At 47.2% G+C, this 22224-nt stretch overlaps 1 protein-coding gene across 1 annotated transcript in view; it reads right to left on the bottom strand.

Annotated features, from left to right (window-relative positions):
• Positions 1-19389: 19389 nt before the first annotated feature.
• Positions 19390-22224, bottom strand: part of EMP1 (epithelial membrane protein 1) — a 14931-nt gene continuing 12096 nt past the window's right edge. Inside the window, exons 3-5 of the mRNA XM_009641693.2 lie at positions 21964-22066; positions 21716-21856; positions 19390-21093 (exon numbers count right to left, since the gene is read on the bottom strand). Coding sequence (XP_009639988.1) covers positions 20930-21093; positions 21716-21856; positions 21964-22066 — 408 coding nt within the window. The 3' untranslated portion in view covers positions 19390-20929. The remainder of the gene's footprint in view (positions 21094-21715; positions 21857-21963; positions 22067-22224) is intronic.

The following is a 22224-nucleotide window of genomic DNA, read 5'->3' as shown; positions in this document are numbered from 1 at the left end:
GAAACCAGCCCAGTTCCACAGTCTCCAGTGGAACAGTGCATGCTCTGCAGCTTGGTTATTGCTGCTGACATCCAGCATGGGGTCTAAAAGCTGCTGTGCTTGAGGAAGATCTCTCTATGTCTTCACCCAGATTCAGAGGGTCCGGGATCCCATCCTGCCCCTAGCCAGATGGTGAATGCATGTCTACGTGCAGCGCCCTTGGGAGTTGCTGGCAGATGCCCCGCATGTTGCACGCATGACTGTCTCCCAAGGAAACATTCTCTTTTCCCTTTCTTTGCTTCCCCCCGCTGCTTCCTCCCTCTCTTCATGTTTGCTGAAGTGTCTGCTGTTTTCTGATATTCAGTCCAAAGACAAAAGGTGGCTTGTCCTGCACATGGAGGCATAGAGACAGCAGTCATATTACTGGGACAGTGTTCATGGGCATTTTCTCCAAAAAGACTGTTGAGAAAATTTTTTCCTCCTGTTTTTTGGTTTGGTGGTTGGTTTTCTTTTTTTTATTGCACAGGAAGAAATGCAATGAATGGGGAGACTTGCCTGATATTTAGCATACACAGGCGTTTTGGCATGAATTAAGGAGTTGACTTCAGCTGATCATTTCTCACACATACTCAGAGCCCTCTGGTGGTCACTGAAGATTTTAAATTTCCATTTTTTGAGTTTTATCCAAACCTATATGGCCATTTGTAAGACTTATTTTGTGTGTTTGTTTTTTTTAAGGGGGAAGTTTGCAAATGTTGGTGAAACATTTTTTTTCATTATTTTCCCACACAGTTTCACCAGTTCTGTCTATTAAAAAATGGTATTGTTCTGCTGCCCAGTAATGTTTACTTGGAAAATTGGCTTGGCCTGAGAAGTGCCATATTTACTCTGCAGGCAATGGAAGCTGTTGCTGTGCAGTTAAAGAAAATTCAGGGAATGTTTTGGAGTTGGGATTAATTTCAAATTAGCATGTACTGAAACTTTGATTTTGACATAATGTTTCCATTTAAACCTCCAGCTCAGAAGCAGATTTTTAACTACTCTCCAAGGGTGGCTGACTGTTTGGAGGAGAACAGGGAGAGTGGTGGAAGAAAGGGAGAGAAAGAACACGTGAAGAGTCAACACAAAATGCTTCTGCGTTTTCTAGATGTCACCCTTCCTTCAGCCTTCTCTTCTTAAGCGCTTGAGCTGAAGCAGCAATGCTGGCTGGCTGGTTACCCCAGACTCTTAAAAACCTAAGACCAGGCATTCTTGGCTGGGACATCTCTTCTGGCGTCATGCCTCCAAGAGACATCATGATCAGAAGGTGGTTCTCCAAGGTTAGGCTCATATCTTGCACTCCAAGTGCGTCGATCCCTGTAACATCAAGCTATGGTCTCTGTCTTGGTCTTAAACACCAAACCTTCCTCTTTGTGCTGTTGTCAGACTTTGACCCTCCCACAGTCTACAGGACATGATGGAGGTCATCTCTGCAGATCTATCTAGATAACAGGAGCTGCTCTCCTTTAAGAAATCACATGATGTAATTAATTATGTAAAAAAAAAATATGATGTAAACACTCCCCTCAAGATGTTTGTCATGTAGGGTCCCTCACCCATGGGTTCCTGGGACATCCCAGTACAGACCAACAGGTCCTCCAGAAGAAACTTCCACCTTCCGAGCGGGGCTGTGATTGTGTGCTGGGCTGGCCAGGGAAAGGCTGCTAGCTGTGGAAAACCAGCAGGGAACAATGAGATATTTCCCTTTTTTGCCAGCTGAGGAAGGAGGCAGCTGCCCCTTTGCAGGAAGAGGCAAGGGTCAGCTTGGGAGGAAGGAAAGAGACTGACTTATAGCAGGAAAAGAGTAAATACTGCTTGAGAGGACACATATGCATGCACACTTGGGGGAACTTAAAACCCTATTCCCAGAAGGCTCAGATAAACCTACACGTTTTAACCTTTGGGGGCAAGGCGGCCATGTAGTCCCTTTGGGGTGATGGCAGTGAGCTCGTTGCTCGGTGGTTGCAGGATGGGTTATGAATGACGTGATGTGTCCAAGGCCGGCCAAGAAGCAGCCAGAGGGGACACCTGATGCAGAGCTGGGGCCAATCTGATGCTCCTGCCACTATGATAAGAATTGTACCAGATTTGGACCGCTTGCTTTCTGGGTAGGCACCACCCCAATCTGATCACTAAAATGCTGCCCGTTTGCATATCAGTGGGTAAAAGAATTATTGCAGTCACTTATGAATTATTGCTCTGGCAGCACCAGGCATTCCAAGAAGCAGCCAGGGGTGCAGACAGTTTGTATAAATTTTCTCATGACATGGGTTGAATCTTCGTCTTGTTGCTGAGCTGGATGGAAGCTGTAGGGGTCAGGAGGCCTGGGAGCCAGGCTGTTCTTAGATCTCTGTCCTGATTGTACTCTAAGTAATCTCTCAGCCACAATTCTCTCTTGCATTGAATAGCAATAATAGCCATTACCTGCCCTTCCAAGCTGCTGAGAAAATTGAATAGTTAATCAATTTGAAGGTGGTATGATATTGCAATCCAAACAGATCTGGGCCTGATCTACCTTTGGCGGAGAGATCTGGGTGATGCAGTAGATGACATTAGGATGCTGTCTCAGATGTGATGGACTTGATGGCCCTTCTGTGGTCCAATAATTTGTATCAAGCAAAAGAATCTCGGTTCCCTTCTTATCATAGGCTCGTTAGCATTTTCACAATGATATGGCTTGGTTTGAACCGATGACCTTTCCTTTCTTTAGTCCCCTAAGCCAGCCCCTGATACACGCTAAAAAAAGATTCTTTCTTTTCCGATCTTGGAGAGAATAAAAATCAAATCCCTACAGAACAAAGAACCTTAAAGCGCTACAGAGCAGTAGGAAGCCGAGTCAAGCCATTGGACAGCATGAGCGCTTTGAAAGCCTGGATTAAATTGCCAACTCGCTGAATGACCCTCCTGAAGAGAAGAGATGTCATCTTTCACTCAAAGGTGGAAGCTTGCCCTCCTCAGTGCATGCATGCACGTGTGAGGGAGGCAGGCAAAGAGGGGGGGGACAAGGCTGGTGTAGCACCGCAGACTCCTATCAGGTGCAGAGGGCACTGGGTTAAGCAATTTGCAGCAGCTGAAATGGTCTGTGCTGGTCGATGAAGTACAGGGGAGGTCTGTCCAAGTCCTCTAGCAGGTAACTAGCTTACTCAACTGTCCATTCTCTGATATATTCTCTCAGACAGCAGCTGGCTGTTCTTCCCCATCCTGATCATCTTTTAGATTTCTGGGGTGGTAAGGGACACAGGAGGAAAGAGAGATTATTTTGCTCCAGAAAAATAGTAGGATTGTATTGATGAGTTTGAACATTGTAAAAAAAAAAAAAAAAAAAAAAAAAAAAAAAGATTGTTCAGAACTCCTAAAATAGAAACAATCTCGGGTTCCTCTGTTGTCTGGAATTTGGGGCTAGTGTGCCACCAGGTTTTTCTACTTGAGTCTGCAGAAGTACTGTGATTTACATCCTACAGGCAAATAGCCTTATATTGGGAGATTGTAGCCTCACCCCCAGAACGTATGTTCGTTTTCCATGAACTAAAACTTCAGGATCCAACTCAAGAAAAAAGCTTCATTCCCTCCCTCTCTTCCCCCACAGCCAGGCGTAGTCACGCTTTCTCACACACCTGCTGATTAGAAGAGCTGGGTACCTACCCCCCAAGTGGTCTCTGTCCCCCTTAGCTCTGCTCTCTTCTTCCAGCTGCCGAGGGCTGCTGGAACGACAGTAGTGCTGCCAGCCCCGCTCCCACCAGGCAGGCAGAGCCTCTCTGTGTTCAATAAATTCTGCAATTGCCTTAAGCCATTACACTGTGGCTGCTACTCTTATTTTGTGACATTGGGGTCAACACTTTCTGTATTCACATGTGTGGCTCTGTAGGTCAATGCAGATCAGCCCAGAAGGTACTTTTCCACTAACTTTATTTGGAACTGGGGGAAAGTGCTACTTTCACCCGGCGGACTGGGAGGAATTGGTCTTTGTAATCTGCTTCCCTCCTACTACAGCATGGATTTGGGGCAGGGACAGGAGGGAGGGCCCTCTTCCATCTCGGCAATGACAGCATGAGAATTTGGTCTATGTATCTTTTAGGGTGGTTGCTTTCCTGATGTTTTTCTGACAAAGCTCTTAATTCCTTTTATTGATGTAATAATTGATCTCCTGATAGTGCAGCCTGAGATGCTGCTAAGAATTTCCAATGGGCTCAGATTAAATAGCATACAATTCCTCCATTTGGCTGAGAAAACACCTCGCTGCAATTATCCTGTAGGTGAGATCAGGATGAGGTAGGGTACCTGTGGATCATCTGTAGCACTTCAGAGGAAAGGGGAGCATCCCACAGGACAATGCTGAGGGATAACCTTCCCAGAGGGACACTTTTTGCTTAATCCCTGCCACTTAGAAGTTGTTTTTTTATGTCCTGTGATAAACACAAAGCTCCTAAAAATTCCTATCTGTTGCAAGGTGCATGAATCCTGCTCTACATTTTGCCAAATTCTTGACCTGTATGACATCTTCCAACAATAAGTTCCACAAGGTATTTAGATGCCCCGTGGAAAACATTTCACCGTACCTGCCTCTGTTGTAACTGAATGCCTTTCCATTTCCTGCACAAGGTAGTAATTTTGCCTTCTCCTTCCTTTGATATTTTTATCTGTTGCAGCCCTCACTTATTTTTTGCCTCTTGAAAGCAAGCAAAGCCAATCATTCCCATCTCTCTTTATGCCACAGTCTCTTTATTCCTCTGGGGTTTGGCCCCTCTGTTTCTGGTTCGGTTCCTGTGATGTCTCTCTTGATGTCCTGGTCCCACTGAAGTTAGAGGCAAAATGAGTGGATGGCTTTGTTAGTGCCTGGGTTTCACTTCAAAAGCTCAGAGGGAGAGCACTGTTTCAAGCAAAGGTGCATCACAGTTTTGTCTTCTCTATTTTCCACCCTATTATGTACAATTAAAATTGGTACACCCGCCTTTGCAAGTTACTGATGCTACCAGGTGTCCAGGTTATTCCGTACTCTTAGAGGAAGAGATGCCTAAGTGCTGTGATAACTTTAATTGCTTGCCAAGACATTTGCAAAAATTTAATAGTAGCTGCTGTTTGCCATCCAGAAAGTGCACTCAGGTTCTCTAGGATAAATTATGCTGGAAAAAGTGAATTTGTCATCTTTATCAAAGTTATCAGCTTGCATTACTTTCCATAAAGATAATGATTTCAACTCAGCTAAGTGATTTCTATGTTTTAGCCCTGAAGTCCTTCATGCTCTCCAAAGAGTTAAATCCATCACATGCTTGATGTTGGCCTCAGAGATTTTACCAGGATGAAGACTGGTATTTAGTGCTGTTAGCTTTGTCTTAAAGGATAGTAGTCTTCACTGAGGGTACCTAGGTTTGTATTTAATCGAAGGAGAAAATACTTGAAAAGGTACGGTTGGCTTCAGCTCTGTGATGTCTGAGACATGGAAGAAGGAATCACCAGGGCAGAATAATTGCTTGCCTTTTTTTTTTCCCTCGATAGCCCCAGCATGGTGTCAGGCTGGAACCTGCACATTTATAGCTTCAAACCAGCACTGGGTATGTAGATGCCACGTGGATTCCCCGTTCGCTCGCAGGTCAGACTGCAGGCCTTGCCTGCCGTGTGCGGGCTGCTGTAGATACAGGGGCACAGCCGTTCCTGAATTCTGAGCTGGTTTTCTGCCCTCTCCCATGGTTAATCTACAAAACTTCAGGCCTCTTTCCTGGCTGGGAATTCCATCATTGTGAGACCTCAGACACTTGGTCCCTAACAGATTTGGAGTAAATAAATAATAAAAATTCCCATGAGGACAGAGACAATAGTAAAATTCTGTCAGAGACTTCCTCATCAATGCGACTCTCCAGGACAGCTTTCACAGTGCTGAGGAAGAGGAGTGGGCAGTTGCCTCTCCACCAAGCTGTCTTGAGGGCTTTGGAGACTGCTTTCCCTCAAGGCACCATGCTCTCACAAAGGAGAAGACTGGGTGACTTGCTTGTACTGTGAGGGATTGAAGAGTCACGTTATGCACAGAGGCTCTCAGGTGATGCACAGAGGCATGAGAGGATGGAGACGCTGGCTCTGGGAGACTTGTTGGTGGATTGAGAGGCTCCAGGCAGTACCCTGATGCTTGAGTCATTTGGACAACAAGTGCCCTGGGGGTCCTAGAGGATCTGAGACTCTTAAGATCCCTTACTTCTCATTGCTTCCAGCTGGGAGTCCTCAGAGTGGGCTCTTCGGTCCAGTCAAGGTTTGTGGTGTTGGCATTTGGCCTCAGAAGTGCTGCTGGGGGTTGTGTTGTGGCAGGGTAGACCCGTTCTCAGGTACTGGTTCCCCAAAGGGCTTATGTTCGTACTTAGCTCTGTCATTGCACTGCAGGGTACTCTAGACCATGATTTATGAAAGCCCTTAAAGCTGTGTTTGAGCACTCTCAATTAGACTTCCCTACCTCACAGAATTATTGTGAGGGGAAAGTAATAATTCAGGGTATATTTGATCCTGTGGGGAAATGGAGTGGGCACAGAGTTGCGCAGGAAAATTAACACAAGGTGCAGAGAGTATTTCTGAGGCGTTCAGATACTGGAAGCACTTCTGTAAAGAAAATCTGGAGTAACGGTTCGCTTGTGGATTACTTTGTGGCTTCATTGCTAATCGTCACAGGGGATTATCTCTGCCTTGGAAGAAGGCACCAAAATAACTCTTCTGTCCTAGAAGATGGAGAACATCTCCACTTGTAAAAGGTCCAGAAAGGTTCAGTGTGCAGCAGGTGAGGGATGAGTGGCAATTAAGGCTATGGTTTCAAGCAGTAGATGCTGAAGTGCTCATAGTGTTCTTGCATCCAGCATGCTCCCCAGGATGGAGAAGGGCTGGTGTTGGCAGGAGTAAATGGCTTATGCATAGTGCTAATGCAGAAACTGGTTAACTCTATTGCAGATAAAGTTAGGATTAAAACTGGGCTAGGCAATGGCTGCGCTGCTAGCAGGGGTCTGGCAGGGCGAGGGTGAGTATCTTACACATAGTCCTGGAGCTGTTAGGATCTCTGGGCCCAGACTTGTTTCCAGGAAGTTGAGCTATCCCTGAGCTCAGCCTGATCCTGTGCCATAGCTTGTCCTAACCCCCTCCTTCCCAAACAGCTTTCAGGCTTGCACTTGTGATACCAGGCTGCTCTTTAGGATCCACAGATATGCCAGGAATGTCAGGTCCTGACCCCTGTGAATGTGGCTGTTGGGAACAAAATGAGAGAAGAGCTTGAAGGGGTACTTAAAGCAAACATTTAGGCACTGACATCAACAGATATGAAAGTGCGACAGCTTAAATTAAGCATTAGTTAGAACAATGCAAAGTTAGTGCATCTTGGGGAAAGAAATGTAGAGCTGGAAAAGCAAGATAACCCTAAAATAGCAGGTAAGCACCTTATCAGAGTCTGTGGTTCCGTATGGTCATCACCAACCTCATTAGTACATCTTAATTTTGAATTAGCTTATCATTTGCAGAACCAATTATAACTTAAGAAACTGGGGGGGAGGGTGTGTGTATGATATAAAGAATTAAATTAAGCTTAAGGATGCACAAATTGTTTTAAAACTGCTGGGTCTGAGTTTCCTATCGTGTACAAAGGATTTTATCTATCTCATTTGCCTATTCCTCCTTCTACCCATCTGACAACTACTGAGCTGGCGACAACATTGTTTTTCAAAAAAAAAAAAAAAAAAAAAGCTGAAGGAGGAGCAAGTGCTGTGGGCAAGGCACACAGCCCTGTTGTTTGCCGGCAAACATTTCCTAGGGAGGCAGAAGGGCAGGATCTGCCACTGCAAGAGGAGCCTGGTACTGGCAGTAAGCACCGGCAGCAGAGGGGGTTTGTCCTGGCAGCAGCAGCTGCCGCCCTGCCCCAACACTGTGGCAGATCTCACGTGGTCCGTGGCTCCGGTTTGGTGCTTTCACTGCTGTTGCGTGGATCTGTTTTCCTGCCAGGGAAGGGAGGTTTTCTGTTTAAAACACAGTATTGCCAGGGTCTTGCCACAGCTTGTACACAAGACCTTTTGTCCTGGGTATCAACGCTGAATTTTGCCTGTGCTGCTGGGCATTTTTGAACTAGCTCTGGACCTGTCTTCACAGGCACACACACGCACGCTTGTACTTATGCAGCACCCATTAACAGGAACAAACACTCAATATAAACACATACACACACACAGCCAGATGGACACATGCTCATTAATTGAAACCAGGCCCATGTACTGAATCTCTTTGTTAGCATCCAAGTCCTGGCCAATCTGCCAGTACTTATGAGATGCAAGACTGGATCGCTTCCATTGTCTGTCACTTAAAAGCTGAAAATTATTTCGCTGGCCCCTGGCCCTTGCTCTCATATTCTTTGAGAAATAGCATTGACATTTTGTTTGAATGCACATGTGGATGTATTTATATTGTGTGCAGTTTATTTCACGTAAGCTATAGCTGATGCTTACTTCTACACAGATGGTTAGCTCAAGGCACACAAATAACTTAAGTTGTCAGATCCAGCTTAAGTGGACAGAAACACAGCGAACTGACTCCACAGGAGGGAACGTCTTCTTACAAGTATACTGCACACAATGGAAAACAGTCTTTTGATGATAAAAAAGACTTAATTTGAGGAATAAGATCAAGTACCCAGGAAATGTCTCAGTTAAGTTTGGTATGAACCTGAATTAATTGCTTTGGCATCCCAAATGATTCACCGATTTCTAAATACAAGAGCACATGGTGTTTCAACACAGGTCCATGCCTCACTGAGCAGGCAATGGCAGCAGCTTTTGGGAGAGGTCAAAGCTCGGTAGCAACAGGGACTGCAGAGCGCAAAGCCTTTGCTTTAGTCACTACAGATATTAGAAAGTTTGAAGAGAATGAGATGGAGGTCCCCAGGCTGGACACAGAGGTATCTTCATGTTAAGGCTGTTAAGTGCTGTCAGGAGAATTTGGAGGTGGTGCCTGCCTCTGCCACAGCCTTCTGCGTGACATTGTGGGGGGCAGTCATATTGCTGTGGCCATTTCCCGAGACTAAGCTTGTGAGTGCTGCTTTACCCTCACATCAGATGAGAAAAGTATCTTACGTGGCCACACATAAAGATATCTTAATATCTCTTTCCAGTGTTTGAGGTCTGGTCCTGTGAGCAGATCCCTGTATTCTGTGCAGTGCTCTGTGAGCAGAAGATGCAGCTGGGTCTTGTGTCATGAACACGCACATCTCCTGGTCATGACTTGGGTGTGTAAAATTCTGCCCTGAAACCAGGGCTCCAGCAGGCTCTGTGGTGAGCAGCACCCAACCTTCAAACAGATCAAACTCTAGCTTTCCCTCTTGAGATTTTTCCAAAAGTTTTGGCCTGCCTGTCTCTGCTAAAAGAGCCTTTCTTCAGAGGGGGCAGGGAACGGCAGCGACTAAGAGTGGAGTGAGCAAGCCAAGTCTGGCAAAATCTTTGCCTGGTGAAGGAGAGAGTCCCAGGCACAGGGACTTGGGAAGGGTGAACTGGCAGGGAAATTACTTGCAAGCGTTTTAAGTCATTCAGTTGAATCCATGCTCTGCACCAATGTTGCAGAACATAATTTTCCCGAGGACTTGGTATTTTGAAGCACACTATATGTTTTTGATCTGTCTTCCCTCTAAAAGGCCATCGGGAAGATTTGCCAGTGATTTACTGTGCCCATACTTTGGGGAGGGGAAGCAGATCATTAAGCCTCGAATACAGCCTGCCATCTGGATGGGCTCAATGCGCAAGAAGGCGTAAAGTTGGGATGCAAATGTGCAGCACTTGGTTGTCAGCCAAGACTGAGCTTGTGCTCAATTGTTTAAAAGCAGATCTAGGCAGACATGACTTATTGCAGGGGAGGAAAGGGGCTGATGGGAGCCCTTGGGGTCTGCTTTGCAGATATCACCACTACAGCTGAAACCCATGGGAGCTGTGCTTTGAGTGCATGGAGATTTCTCTACGTGGGTTATTGGTGTCTTGGTGATGGCACCTAAGATGAATTGATCCTTTTGACATTTATCTTTGTGTTCTTGTGTTTTCCATCCAGAGGGTTCACATTGCTGGGAAGTGTCCTGGTGTTGCCCAGATCAGGGATCTTGACCTGATGTGACCGGTGGCTTAAGGAGGTGCGTGCAACCTTCCTTCTACCTCCACGTGCAGGCAAGAAAATGAATGCAGCTAGCCATACTCAGAACATTGCAGTGGGTTGTAGAAACCCACTCTTCTCTCTCTGCCTTTACCATGGACTCTGAATGTGATGCTGAACAAATCACATACACCCAACTTTTCAGTAGTGGCCATGAGCAGTTTCCTTCTGTATGTAGAGGCAGCCAGCCACTGTGGTGGCCAAAATTAATGGTCAGCATTGCAGATTTTTAGCTGTGATCTGCCTGTGAATCAATCTCCCTGTCTCTAAAATGCCTGTGATAATAGTTTGGTTTTGCAGGGGTGACTGGAAGACAAAAGTCCTTTTGAGTATGGGAACTGCTCAGTGGTGATAATAACGAGGCAAATCGAAAAGCCCAGGAGGGAAGCAGTTCTGTATGCTGTGCAGCGCGCTGCTGGCGTGCAGATAAATACGGCCACGGAGTGAATAAGGAAGATAGCCTCATCTGTGGAGCACTTCTGCGTGCTGAATGAGGCAGCGGGTCCAGTAGAAAGGGGAAGAATATGGGATCAGTTAATTAAAACCGTACCTCTATTATTATTTCTGTTTCTAGAGTTTGGTCCTTTTCCACAATCCATTTGGTATCAAATCAAGGGCGGGTGGGAACAAAATGCTTATTTTTAGAGACTCTTGTGGGGTTGAAACTTACATTTGATATCCAGAGCCATTTCCTGTCCATATTTGAAGTTGGTATCATGCTATTCTGCAGCAGTTGCTAATGGAAACTGTTGATGTGTTGGTACACTTCCATTATCCATCACTCTGCTCTGCAGTTCGGGAACTGGAAGGCGTGCAGGTGGCTTCATTTTAATATCTATTTAAAGTGTAAATGGCTGTCTGCAGTGCCCTTTGAAAAGGCAAGGGCTGTTGGAAGCTTTCAATGCTGGTGGGAACCAAGAGTGCACATGTGATAGGGAAGTGTGGCAGACGTGATGCAAGATAATTGCTGATAGCTTTGAGGATTAAAGCTGAGACATTTGCCCTTTGAATACCTGTGGGAGCTCTGGAAGGTGGCAGCACTGGGAAGCAAGAGGAAGGCAATCCCCAAGGAAGCAAAGTGTGGTGGTGGGTGGCATGGCATGTGACAGCCAGCCCACCCCTGGAAGGGTTGGGGATCAGACTGGGAGAAGGGTGCTTTTGGTTAGATAATGATAAGTGGTGCCTACACTGTGCCTGTTAACCTGGCTGTCTTGAAGGTGGGAATGCAGGTAGTAGCCTTGTTTTGCGTATTGGAAACAGTCAGGCATAAGGTTTTGGTAGATCAGGAAGGCAGAAGTAATATAATTTCTCTCTCTCATGCTAGAAATCAGACCTGCCAGAGGTGACTTTCCAGCCATGCTCTCAACCTTTGTAAAACAGGTTATGTGAAAGTATGAAATTTGAGATGAATATGAAGGATGCTGTTATAAACAGAGCAATTCCAGACAGTGAAAGAGATGAGAAGCAAGAGCTCAGGGTCTGTGGCTTCCCATCCATTGCACATTATCATTGAGAGAGCACTTTGATGAAAGAAGAGCTCCATTTTGCTCCATTAAGATCAGTGATTCTGGGGAAAAGAGTAAGGTTACAATGTAAGGACATGGATTTTTTTTTCTCTTGGCTCCACCTGGCATGACACGTGCGTGGCTGTGCAGTGTCTCCCACCTGAATTGCATCTAGGTCTGACTCTACTATGGCACAAAAGCTTTGCTGACATTTGGAGATGTGCGACACAGCTAGAATGGTCAGAAAGTTAGGAACGGGCTAACTTTCTTGATCGTGGTTTTTCTGAGCAAGTAGTGCTTTTATCTATAGCGTATGTGTTGGCCTAAGTGGCATTGATTTTCCCCTGGGCAATAAAGGGCTCCTGCACGATTCCCAGCTTGCTGCTCTGCCAAATTTTGCTTCCATCTCCACAGCAGGGAGAGAGTAGAAGTCATCTAGAGAACGATGAAAGGAAACAGTCATGGTAGAAAGCATCTGCTTTTCATTAAGCTTTGCCTTAGAAGCAGATAGTGCAAAAATCTGTTTATTCCCTGTGAGTGGAAAAATAAAATGGGACAGAGAGAGACCCAGCATGGGAGAAGTTCAGTGTAGGTGCTTAGTATATCTCAAAGCCATAGCCATCTGAATGTGAATGTTCATGAGGGCCAGTGTGCAGTAATGGATCTGCTGGCTCTGCGGATCAGCCCGGTCTCACTCCCTGTGCTGCACTGCTTGGAACATGTCCAGAGGAGAGCAACAAAGCTGGTGAGGGGTCTGGAGCACAAGTCTTATGAGGAGCAGCTGAGGGAACTGGGATTGTTTAGTCTGGAGAAAAGGAGGCTGAAGGGAGAGACCTTATCGCCCTCTACAACTGCCTGGAAGGAGGTTGTAGTGAGGTGGGTGTTGGTCTCTTCTCCCAAGTAACAAATGATAGGACAAGAGGAAATGTCCTCAAGTTGCACCAGGGCAGGCTTAGGTTGGATATTAGGAAAAATTTCTTCACTGAAAGGGTTGTTAAGCATTGGAATGGGCTGACCAGGGAAGTGGTCGAGTCCCCATCCCTGGAGATATTTAAAAGACAAGTAGATGAGGTTCTTAGGGACATGGTTTAGTGGTGGGATGGCAGGGTTAGTTATCAGTTGGACTTGATGATCTTAAAGGTCTTTTCCAACCTGAACAATTCTATGATTCTATGCTTCTGCTCTGAAGCATGCTGGATCTGGGTGTGACTGTTCTTGATTCTTCATGACCAATATCTGCTGGAGGGTTTGTGAATCCTGACCCAAATGCCCTTGTTTGCTAGTCACATTGTGAAAGCAATATGGAAAAGTTCTCCTTGGAGGACCGTCTCCTTTCACCACACGTTGCTGCTCGTTAGCTGCAGACACGGTTGAAGTTCCCTGGGACAGCAGCTGGAGGGGTGGTGAGGGGTGAGCTGACCACCAGCTTTACCTGTGCCGGCACACAGCAAACATGGCCCAAACAGCGGATCCCCCCTCCTGCCTGGGGGGCAGGATATCCCCTCCTTGCCCTCTGAGCTCTCTGCTCCAGGGGAGGCACAGTTAAAGGCTATGGGGTAGCTGGATCAGTCCTGCCCCCCAGATCTCTGCTGAACTGCCTGCTATGTCCACAACCTTTCCCTCTCCCTTGTCCCAAGTGCAGTGCATCGCAGAAAGAGCCCAGCAGGTCCGCTCTGATTTCCCGCTCCAACAGAGGCGGCCTGGGAGGTGACAGCTGGGGGACCTGTGTGCCAAGGCTGCAAATGGCTGGAGGGAAAGGGGGGTCTCCTGGCCAACACCTGAGAAGTGAGGCTGAGGGGGCAGGAGGAGGCACTTGTCCAAAGTGCAACAGAAACTCCCAGAACTCCCCAAAGCCCTGGCCTTTTCCTGCACCTTGCTCACCTCTGCCAGAGCTTTGATGACTAGATCAAACAAATGCTTTCTAATTTGCGTGATCTTCTGAATTTGAGTGGAAAAATCACCTCCTCTGCTCAGCTTCATTTATCTCCTGTCGTTTGGGCTCTACCCCACTTCCACCCTATGATTCCCTTTTCCCCAGCAAAAGAGCAGTCATGCCTCTCTATGGACATGCAATTATACAGCAGGGACCACTAGATTTACAGCACCACAAATACAAACTTTGCCTTTATTGCAGCAAGGTCATTGTAAATCTTCTGGTAGGCACATGGCAAAAAAAGCAATGACTTCTCTGATCTCTTTGTCTTCTTGCTGTGGGTTTTCAAGGTCTCTGCTGGGCATCTGTGTTCAGGTTTTCTGCCTTGGGTATTCAAAATGAGATACTTAAATTGATGGACCTTGCTGAACCTCTGCAGCTTCCACAGATTTCACTGGCAACTCATCAGTATTAAAACCACACCCCTGAAAGCTGGTTACCTTAACACAGATTTAGCTACTGGCTTGCTGACATCAGTCTGTAGGAACCTAGGGCTTGCTCTTTGGGAAACTCAGAGAGACCCTGTGTAGTTAAGATCCACTGGAAGTGAAGGGGAGTTAGCTGGAAAGGGTCCTCCCTCTGAAGCAGGAACTGTGGAGGCCCTAAAGGACTGTAGACTTTCCACCTTCAGGCCACCCCAGCATCTCGTCTGTTCTCTGTTTCCAGCCTGCTTGCCCCAGCTCAATGCAATTCCTCTGCCTCAGTTTCTCTGAGGGGACTTGGAGGGGGGTTGGCAGTAACTGCAGGAGTGAGGGGAAAACACATTTATCTCCTTGAGCTCAAAACAGCTTTCGGTGTCCAAAGGGAATTGACCCATGGTCATCTGTTCAGGCCTGATGGTTAGAAAGTTTTTGCTTGTTCCCCCATAGAGTTTCTGCTTCCATTTCCATTTGCCCCGTCAGTTTCTCATTGGTGATGATGAATACTCCCACAATGTTACCTCTTCTGTGGTGCAAGATGCCCCTGACATGCCTCTTTCTTCTTCTACGTGACATGCCATAGGCCAGTGGGGAGCTCATCTGAGGGCTGCCAAGTGGGGCTGGGGCACGCTCCCATTTCTGAATTATACTATGATAAAGCAGCACTGTCCCTGGCTGGGGATGCCCATGTCTCAAATTGTAGGATCATAAGATATATTCAGCAGAGGCATATGTTGGGCTTGCACTGACCTCTAGTGACAATGCAGAGGACCAGGGTCTTCAGCCATCAAGGGGTCCTCAGCACTGGATGGTTTACAATGGTTTGCCCCAGGTTTTGGCAGGATTGTGCATGTGACCCTCTGGTACTGCCTTGGGGAAGCAAGCCTACTGCCTGATCTGGGTCCCAAACTCCACACACCTCCACACTAAACCACTTGTCCTCCTCCAACCCACCAGTGCTGGGATGGTCTTCAGGTCTTCTGCAGTGTTTGTTCTTCCTGTCCATCCCATTCTCCCTCCCACCCATAAATCTGATCCCCCATTTCTTTCTACTGCCCCATTCATGCATGGCATCAGATCACTGCCAGTCCATCCTCCTGGCAATGTAGTGCCCATGCTCCTTGCTTCTGGGATGGTCCTGAGTATTTCATTCCTGCCTCTCACCTCTTCCTCCCGCCTCCACATCCTGGCTCTCTTGCAGAGCTTGCAATCCCTTTCCAGAGCTGGGATGCAAAGTGCAGGGGTTCTGGTTTCTTTGCCACAAAGCTGCTTGCTGTGCTGCATGGCTGATCATCCTCTATGTGGTGCGCAGGAAGCATCTCCTGCTTCAGAATGCCATTTAGAAACAGAGCCTCGTAAAAAATACATTCAAGCTGTGCTGAGGCTATCTTTTACCTCCCTGAGTCTGTAAACAAAAAACAGTGAGAATTTTGGACCCTATCCTGGGAGCTGCTAAACGTGCCCCGGGAACACTGAGCAGCCTCAGCTTTTAGGGACATCAGTAGGACTCATGGGCTGTCAGCAGCTCCCAGGGAGCCCTGCATTGCCCGGGAGCATGTGGGAGACCTGCCATGGCTGCAGTGTGAGGAGCACATGGAAGCCTCTTTCCCAGTCCCCTCCTGCCCTACATGCTGACCCCCTCTCACAGGCCATGCCTACCTACAGCACCACCTTTTCCTTGCTTGGCTAAGCTGCCCTGATGTATGCATGTATGGTTTCTGGGCTCTGTTAACAAGATAGTTCCTGACTCAGTTGATATTCCCTCATCTGCCAGAGCCACACCCCCCCCTACCCTCCCAAAGCCCTAGGAAGTGCTTTTACTCACTGAATTACAGCTCAGCCCCCTCAGCTCCATGTTATCGTCAGAGCAAGGCCCAAAAAGCTCTACAGTGAGCATGTCAATGAAATGAACCTTTTATTCCGGGAGTTGCTTCCAGAGGAAGAAATAATCCATGATGCCTCACAAAACTCAGGAAAAAAAGTCACATCCACCTGTGAATGCCAAAAGCCAGGCTTCTGTCCACCTGCAGATTTATCTGGAAGGTAGAGAGAGGCAGGAGCATCCCCAACACCTCTTCCTTTAGCATCTCTGACTGTGTTATGCTCTCCAGGTCATCCGTATGAGGGTGACCATACCCACGAGGCAGAGCTCCACAGCGCTGCCTCTTCCCCTAGACCTCGCTGCAGATAGACCCAGCTCCGTCGCCCAAATCCTGACGCTGTGATTAGCCTAAGAGATCAGATGAAGCACCTTGGCTTCTCACGAATCTCTGCTGAGGAGCATGCCTCCTGTACTCGCCTCTAGGCATATGCTGGCTGGAGGTCCCTCACCCTGTGGATTGACCCCTCTAGCCTGGTCCAAATGAGAAGCCTGAGAGGGGGTGTAATGGAGGAAGGCTGCCAGTTACAGCCTTCCACACTAGGTTGAGCAGAAAGGCAATCAAGTTTCCTAAGCACTGTAACAGATGACAAGGTGTATATTTATACCAGATACCCACATACTTTGGGTGAATTGTGCAACATGAGATTTGTCATCATGCATCAGATCACTGTGTATCTAATCCAATACCACAGCTCTGACAATGTCAGGAGAGCTGAGCTGCTTGCAGTGATGCACCTCGCCAACTGTGCAATGCAGGAACAGAGGGGCTGGGATTAAAATTCCTCCCCAGTTCCTCCAGCAATCAACTGGTACCCTGACTGCTCGTATTATCTGAGCAGGCAGAGCTGCAAATGTAAATAATCACAAGATTAGGCAGCCTTCTAAAGACAACTAGTATAACTGCAGCGTGCATTTCTGGGCTGCCCTCTGGGCTGGATGTGTTTTGAGTGGGATAATGTTTCATGCTGATTTCGCCTTACTTTTCCTCTGTTGAATGATCCTCCAGCTAACTGCACCCTGGATGCCAGCAGTGGAGTTACTCCATTGCTGGAAGTGACCCATAATCTTTGACACCGCTCCTAGCATCATCTTTTATGCCTCCCATGGTCTTCCCCTTCCTTGCATGCTTGGCTTTTTGGGTTTTTTTTCGGTGGTAGTGGTGGTGGTTTATTTTTTCTGTGTCATCTTTGCTGCAAGGGAATCAAGCCATTCTCCCGCTCCGGGTGTGCTGGCAGGCAGCTGCATTCTGTAATGGTGCTGCTGCCTCTGGGTTTGCAGTGCTGTCATCGCCCCTTGATCAGCGCAGGAGTCAGTTACTTTGCCTGGCCAGTTTTGGCTTCTGCCATTCGCAGAGCAGGGCTCTCCCCTGAGCTGTCTGCAGCAGCTTTTGCAACACTCCCATGAACACGTACAGATAATTTCAGACTCGTTAGTGTGAGCAGTTAATTGGACTGCTTCGTCCCAGCCTGCACAGCTTGACTCTCTGGTCAGAACAAGACTGTCTCTTGCTCTTGTCCCCTTGGCTGTCCTTCACTTTTAGTGCTTCCTGCCTCTGATTTACTGTAGTCAAATGCCCTGAATTATTCAGTTGTTTGTCTATGGAAAATCCCTTCCTCCTTGCCCTGTGACCTGCAGAGAAAGGACCAGGGAGGGGGAATCCTTCCTTTGCTCTGCAGTGGAGTCTCAGACGTGGGAATTGTTTTGTTTCCCTGCCCCTCCCCTCCAAAGGCTTCCCTTCCTAGCGCAAGGACTCTGCTGTGAAGTAATGGAGTCAGTCTGGGTCCTGGCTCTTGTGAGGCTTGGTCCCTGAAATCCCCATAATGGCTTTTGCAGGAGTGCCATGACTCTGTGTCTCACCGTCTGTGTGGCACCGGGTCAGTGTTGATTCAGGCTGTGTTGAAGATGATTTTTGAGCAAACACCCATCATATAACACAACCAATAGTGCCATTTGCTCCTGTCCTTCTCTGCTTCCTTCTGTTTTGTAATGGATTCATCTTTGTTGGCAGCTGCTTTTCTGTTTGGTGTGTTCTGTCCTGCCAGTGCCCAATGTAATTCCCTGCCTGCCAGCCCCTCATGTAACAGGACTCAGAAGATGGGGTGGGGGGAGGCTACCAGGTGTGGAGTAAAGACTGTCTCATTTGGAAGGGGTTATATTTCAGGGACTAGATCAACCAGGTTTGCCAGATGCCAGAGGACCCAGTGATTTTTTTCCAAACTGTGGATTAGGGTACTGATCCTGCAAAAAGCCCAAGTCATTTTTCCAGCAAATCAAGCTGCCCAGAGGTCCAGTAGCCTTCATACACTTGCTGAGCTGCCAATGACAACAGTTTGTGGTGAGGCATTAAGGTTGTTGGAGGCCATCATTCAAAAATTGATACCATTGCCTGTGGCCTGTCCTGGGCATCCCAACAAAGTTGGGATGGCTTTGTCATCCTGTAAGGTATCATATTGTCACATGTGATCTGTGCCATGCTAGAAACAGAGCACAGATACCAGCCTAGTGGTGGGCATGCTCCTGCAAAGCTCCCTGGCTGGCATCCCCCAGTGTTAGCACCTCAGCCACTAGCTCATGTCCCACCGCCAGGGTTAGCTTGTAGCCGGAGGAGCCTTGTCCCCAGTGCCTGGCTGGTCTTTGGCTACCCTGCGCTTATAGGAGTGCCAGAAGGATGAGGCACAGCAGGACTCCTGAAGCCTCCTGAGACCAAGACAAATGTCCACCCATCACACACTGTGAGCCTTCCCACACCCTGCTCTGTATGAGGTCCTTCTCTGGTGAAACTTCAGCCCCTAAAGATTCATGTCACCATCTTGCCCTCAATTAGCATGTGTCTTAGCTCTCCCAAAGGTGGATTAATTGATAAAGAAAAACTTCCTACCCAGCTGATTCCCGCTAGGCCTTACCTCACCTCACAGCTCACAGGGTTGTGCCCCAAGTTTGCTGAGACCCGCCTGTGTCCTGGACTTTGGAGTCCTTGCTCAAGCCCTAGAGCTGCTGAGGTGTTTGGCCAGACAACTCCAAGGAGACAACATCTGTACCAACTCATGTGGCAGCAAACACCTTGGTGATTTTGCTTTGGGACTTACTTGTGCTGAGGGTTAGTCTAAGACGTAATAAATCCTGCAGCATCCTGGGCACCACATTCCACAGAGATGTGATTCTGCCAGAGTCAGAAAGTACATTTCCAGCTGAAGCAAAGCCTGGCTCTGGGACTGAGTGTTACCATTGCTCACACTATCTGCTTGAGCTTGCAGAGAGCCTGAAACAGGAGCTCTGAGAGTTGTTCCTCTTCCTCCTCTCCTCCAGAGCAGGAAATCTCATATACTGACAAGAAAGATAACATGGTAGTCTGTATTATCTTAAAGGGTTGAGCTTTGATTCAGTGAGAACAGCAAACGCTTCTGTTAAATATCTGAAACACTAATGAAAAAAAAACCCAGAGCAAAACTCTTTATAATAAAGGGAATCAGATTTTATTTTTATACCCTCAAAGTTAAAAATATGCATTTCAAAATATTTACAGTGACTATATATGAAATAACCTTTGTTAATGAAACAGCAACATACAGTACTAAAATATATCCACCAAATTGATAAAAGTCTACATAAGAAGAAAATGTAACAGAGAGAGAAAGAGAGAGAGAGAGAGAGAGAGAGAGAGGTAAATAGTATCCATGCATCCAATCTGCACCTGCATGTGGCTTTTATACTCTCTGCCTTTTAGTCGTGGATGGAGTCACAGGAAGTTTTGACCTCTTGTCCCTTACAAATGCCACTTGTGGCTGAGATTCTTTGAACTGACAGAAATGTGTGGGTTGCAGGAGTACCAATGCCTTACTTTCCCATGCCAACCTTTCACATGGGGACCTTGTATTACAGAGTGGACTCAAAATCTCTCAGCAACCCTGGGAGGTAGGTATAGTTTTCTGGAAGAATTTGGCAGATGGAAAAGCACCGGGTGAAGTGACTGGCCTAAGGTTGTACAGCAAGGAACAGAACTCACAATACCTGCCTCATCTCTCCTCATTCCTCATTAGGGAATGCATATCCTCTGCTAACCAGTATCATCTGCCTTTGAGATGGGCTGTGGCACAAGGTGGGGGTCTCAATTAATACCATGTACTGGGTGACAACGTGGGAAAAAAAACCTTGCCTACAGATAAGGACTTTGTCTCAGTAAAGATCTGCAGTGTTGCAGTGCTGCTACCATGTTCAGGAGCTGAACAGAAGATTTGAGTGTAGACACACAACCAGATGACTCCCTCCCTGCATGTGCATCACTGAGCAACTGCATCCTCTGTAATTAGGGACCCCTGTGTATCTTCACCCCCACACTTTCTCTCTTTCTCTCTCTCTCTCTCCATCATCCACACCTGTATATTTGCCCTTCCTACCTGTATCTGATTCAACCATGGGAATGTCAAATAATAAACAGAACAGCAAAACATATTGCTGCCTTATTTGTGTAGATATTTTAATATTAATTTAATCTGATTCCTATTGGTTTGCTTCTCAATTTATTGTCTTTTACTTTCACATATGTGCGCATATATATATATATATATATATATAAAATGTAACAAAAGGCCCATCCCATTTGTTTCAATGGACAAAAAAAGGGGTCATAAGCCTCACTGCCAAACCCACAAGGCACACCGAAAGGTAAGTGAGAAGGGCTCTAGGAAAGGAAAAAGATGCAGCCCTTGGTTTTATGGTGCTCTTCAATCATCACTGCTGAGCTTGAAGCTTTGTGAAGATATGACATGGCTTTGCAGAAAAGGAGAAGAGCTGTTTGGGTCACTTGCAGATTTCTGGTGCAACAGCCCCAGGGGTGCTAGATCTGTTGGAGCTGCTTCTCCCTCTCTTTGGTGAAGGAGTTTCTGAGGATTCTAGCCTTGTTAGTGATTTTTCTGTGGTGGTGGCAGTGGTGATGATGGTGGCTGTTTCTGTCTATTGGCCCAACAGTTCTCTCAGCAGAGCAATTCTTCCCCATTCCCAGTAGCCAACCCTCTCCCCTGGATTCCCATCAGGCTTATTTTTTCCGAAGAACAAGGTAGAGGATGCTGATGATGAAACTGAAGCAAAAGCAGATCCAGGCCAATATGAAGCAGTAGCCGTGGTGAGAACTTGTGGACTTGGCCACCTTGCCTGTGAACCGAGCTGTATAAATGGAGACTCCAATCAGAATGCACATCCCTGTGGGAAGGAAAGGGGAAAAGAGAGTTGGAAAATGCACGGAAACCAGCATTGTTGCAGGACTTCTGAAGTATGTTTGTCCCCTGAGATGGTAATGCCTGTCTTGTGCCATATGAGAGAGGGGCTGCTGCCCATTAGGCGTATTTGTGGAGGATTTCTCTTGCAGACATGATGACATAAGACACTCGGGGCTTGTTTAGTGCGTGCCACGGGGAATAAACCTTTGTTAGGAGGAACTCGGTAATAAGATCGGCAGACAGTTTGGTGCTATGTGTTGAATCCCATGAGCAGTAGCTGTCTACGTGTTTATTCCCCTGCCCCCCCCCCCTCCCAACTACTTGAATCCTTTCTGTTGTCTTTCAAAGGTGTTGTGCAAAACCCACTGGGCTTTTCTAATGAAAATGTGGAATTATTTTCATTATATACAGTAAAAAAACCCCCACAAAACCCCAACACTTTCCAATTCCTCAGTACTTTGTTTTGTCAAAAAAATGGGCCACTGGAAACATTTAGCTGGCTGACAACCTCCCCTGATGGCCATGTGTGGCAGACACGTGCGGCTACTTGTGCTTGCAGAGGCAGTGGGACACACGCAGAGCCATTGCAAGGCGTGCGTACTTACAGCAAACCAGCATGATGGCTCCAGTGATGTAGAAACGTTTGCCTTTCTCCAGGGTGAACAGCTGGACAATGAACATGACAAGCGCGACGACGGAGAAAATGATCGAGAGGATCATAAAGGCTTGCACGGCTTTGAGGGAAGCTGTGAACACAGAGGGAATGGATTTGAGAAGGTCAGGACTCAGCCTTGGCATTGCGCACCGAGGCCTGGCAATTCATCACCGCAGTGAAAGTGCGGGTGTAACTTACCCTCATCACGGCTGCTGACCGTCAGCTGCCTGCAGGTCTCGTTGCAGAGTTGCCAGAGCCCCGATGAGGCTGTTCCGAAGCTGGAAGGACCCACCATCCAAACCTGAAACAGGATGAAACGGTTGCGTCAAGAGAGGGGTGGTGGGGGGGTGGTGGGGTCCTTGCTGTTCTGTCCCGTTGTCAGACCAAACCGTAAGGGGAGCAAGAGCAGCCCAGGTGCCAACAGGCAGAGCTAGGAGAGCCAGGGTGTGTCGGCAGCAG

This window comes from Egretta garzetta, unplaced genomic scaffold (genome assembly GCF_000687185.1).
Source record: "Egretta garzetta isolate BGI_Z169 unplaced genomic scaffold, ASM68718v1 scaffold697, whole genome shotgun sequence".
Taxonomy (NCBI): domain Eukaryota; kingdom Metazoa; phylum Chordata; class Aves; order Pelecaniformes; family Ardeidae; genus Egretta; species Egretta garzetta.
The sequence above is the reverse complement of the archived record's forward strand: the minus strand, read 5'-3'. Positions and strand labels throughout refer to the sequence as shown.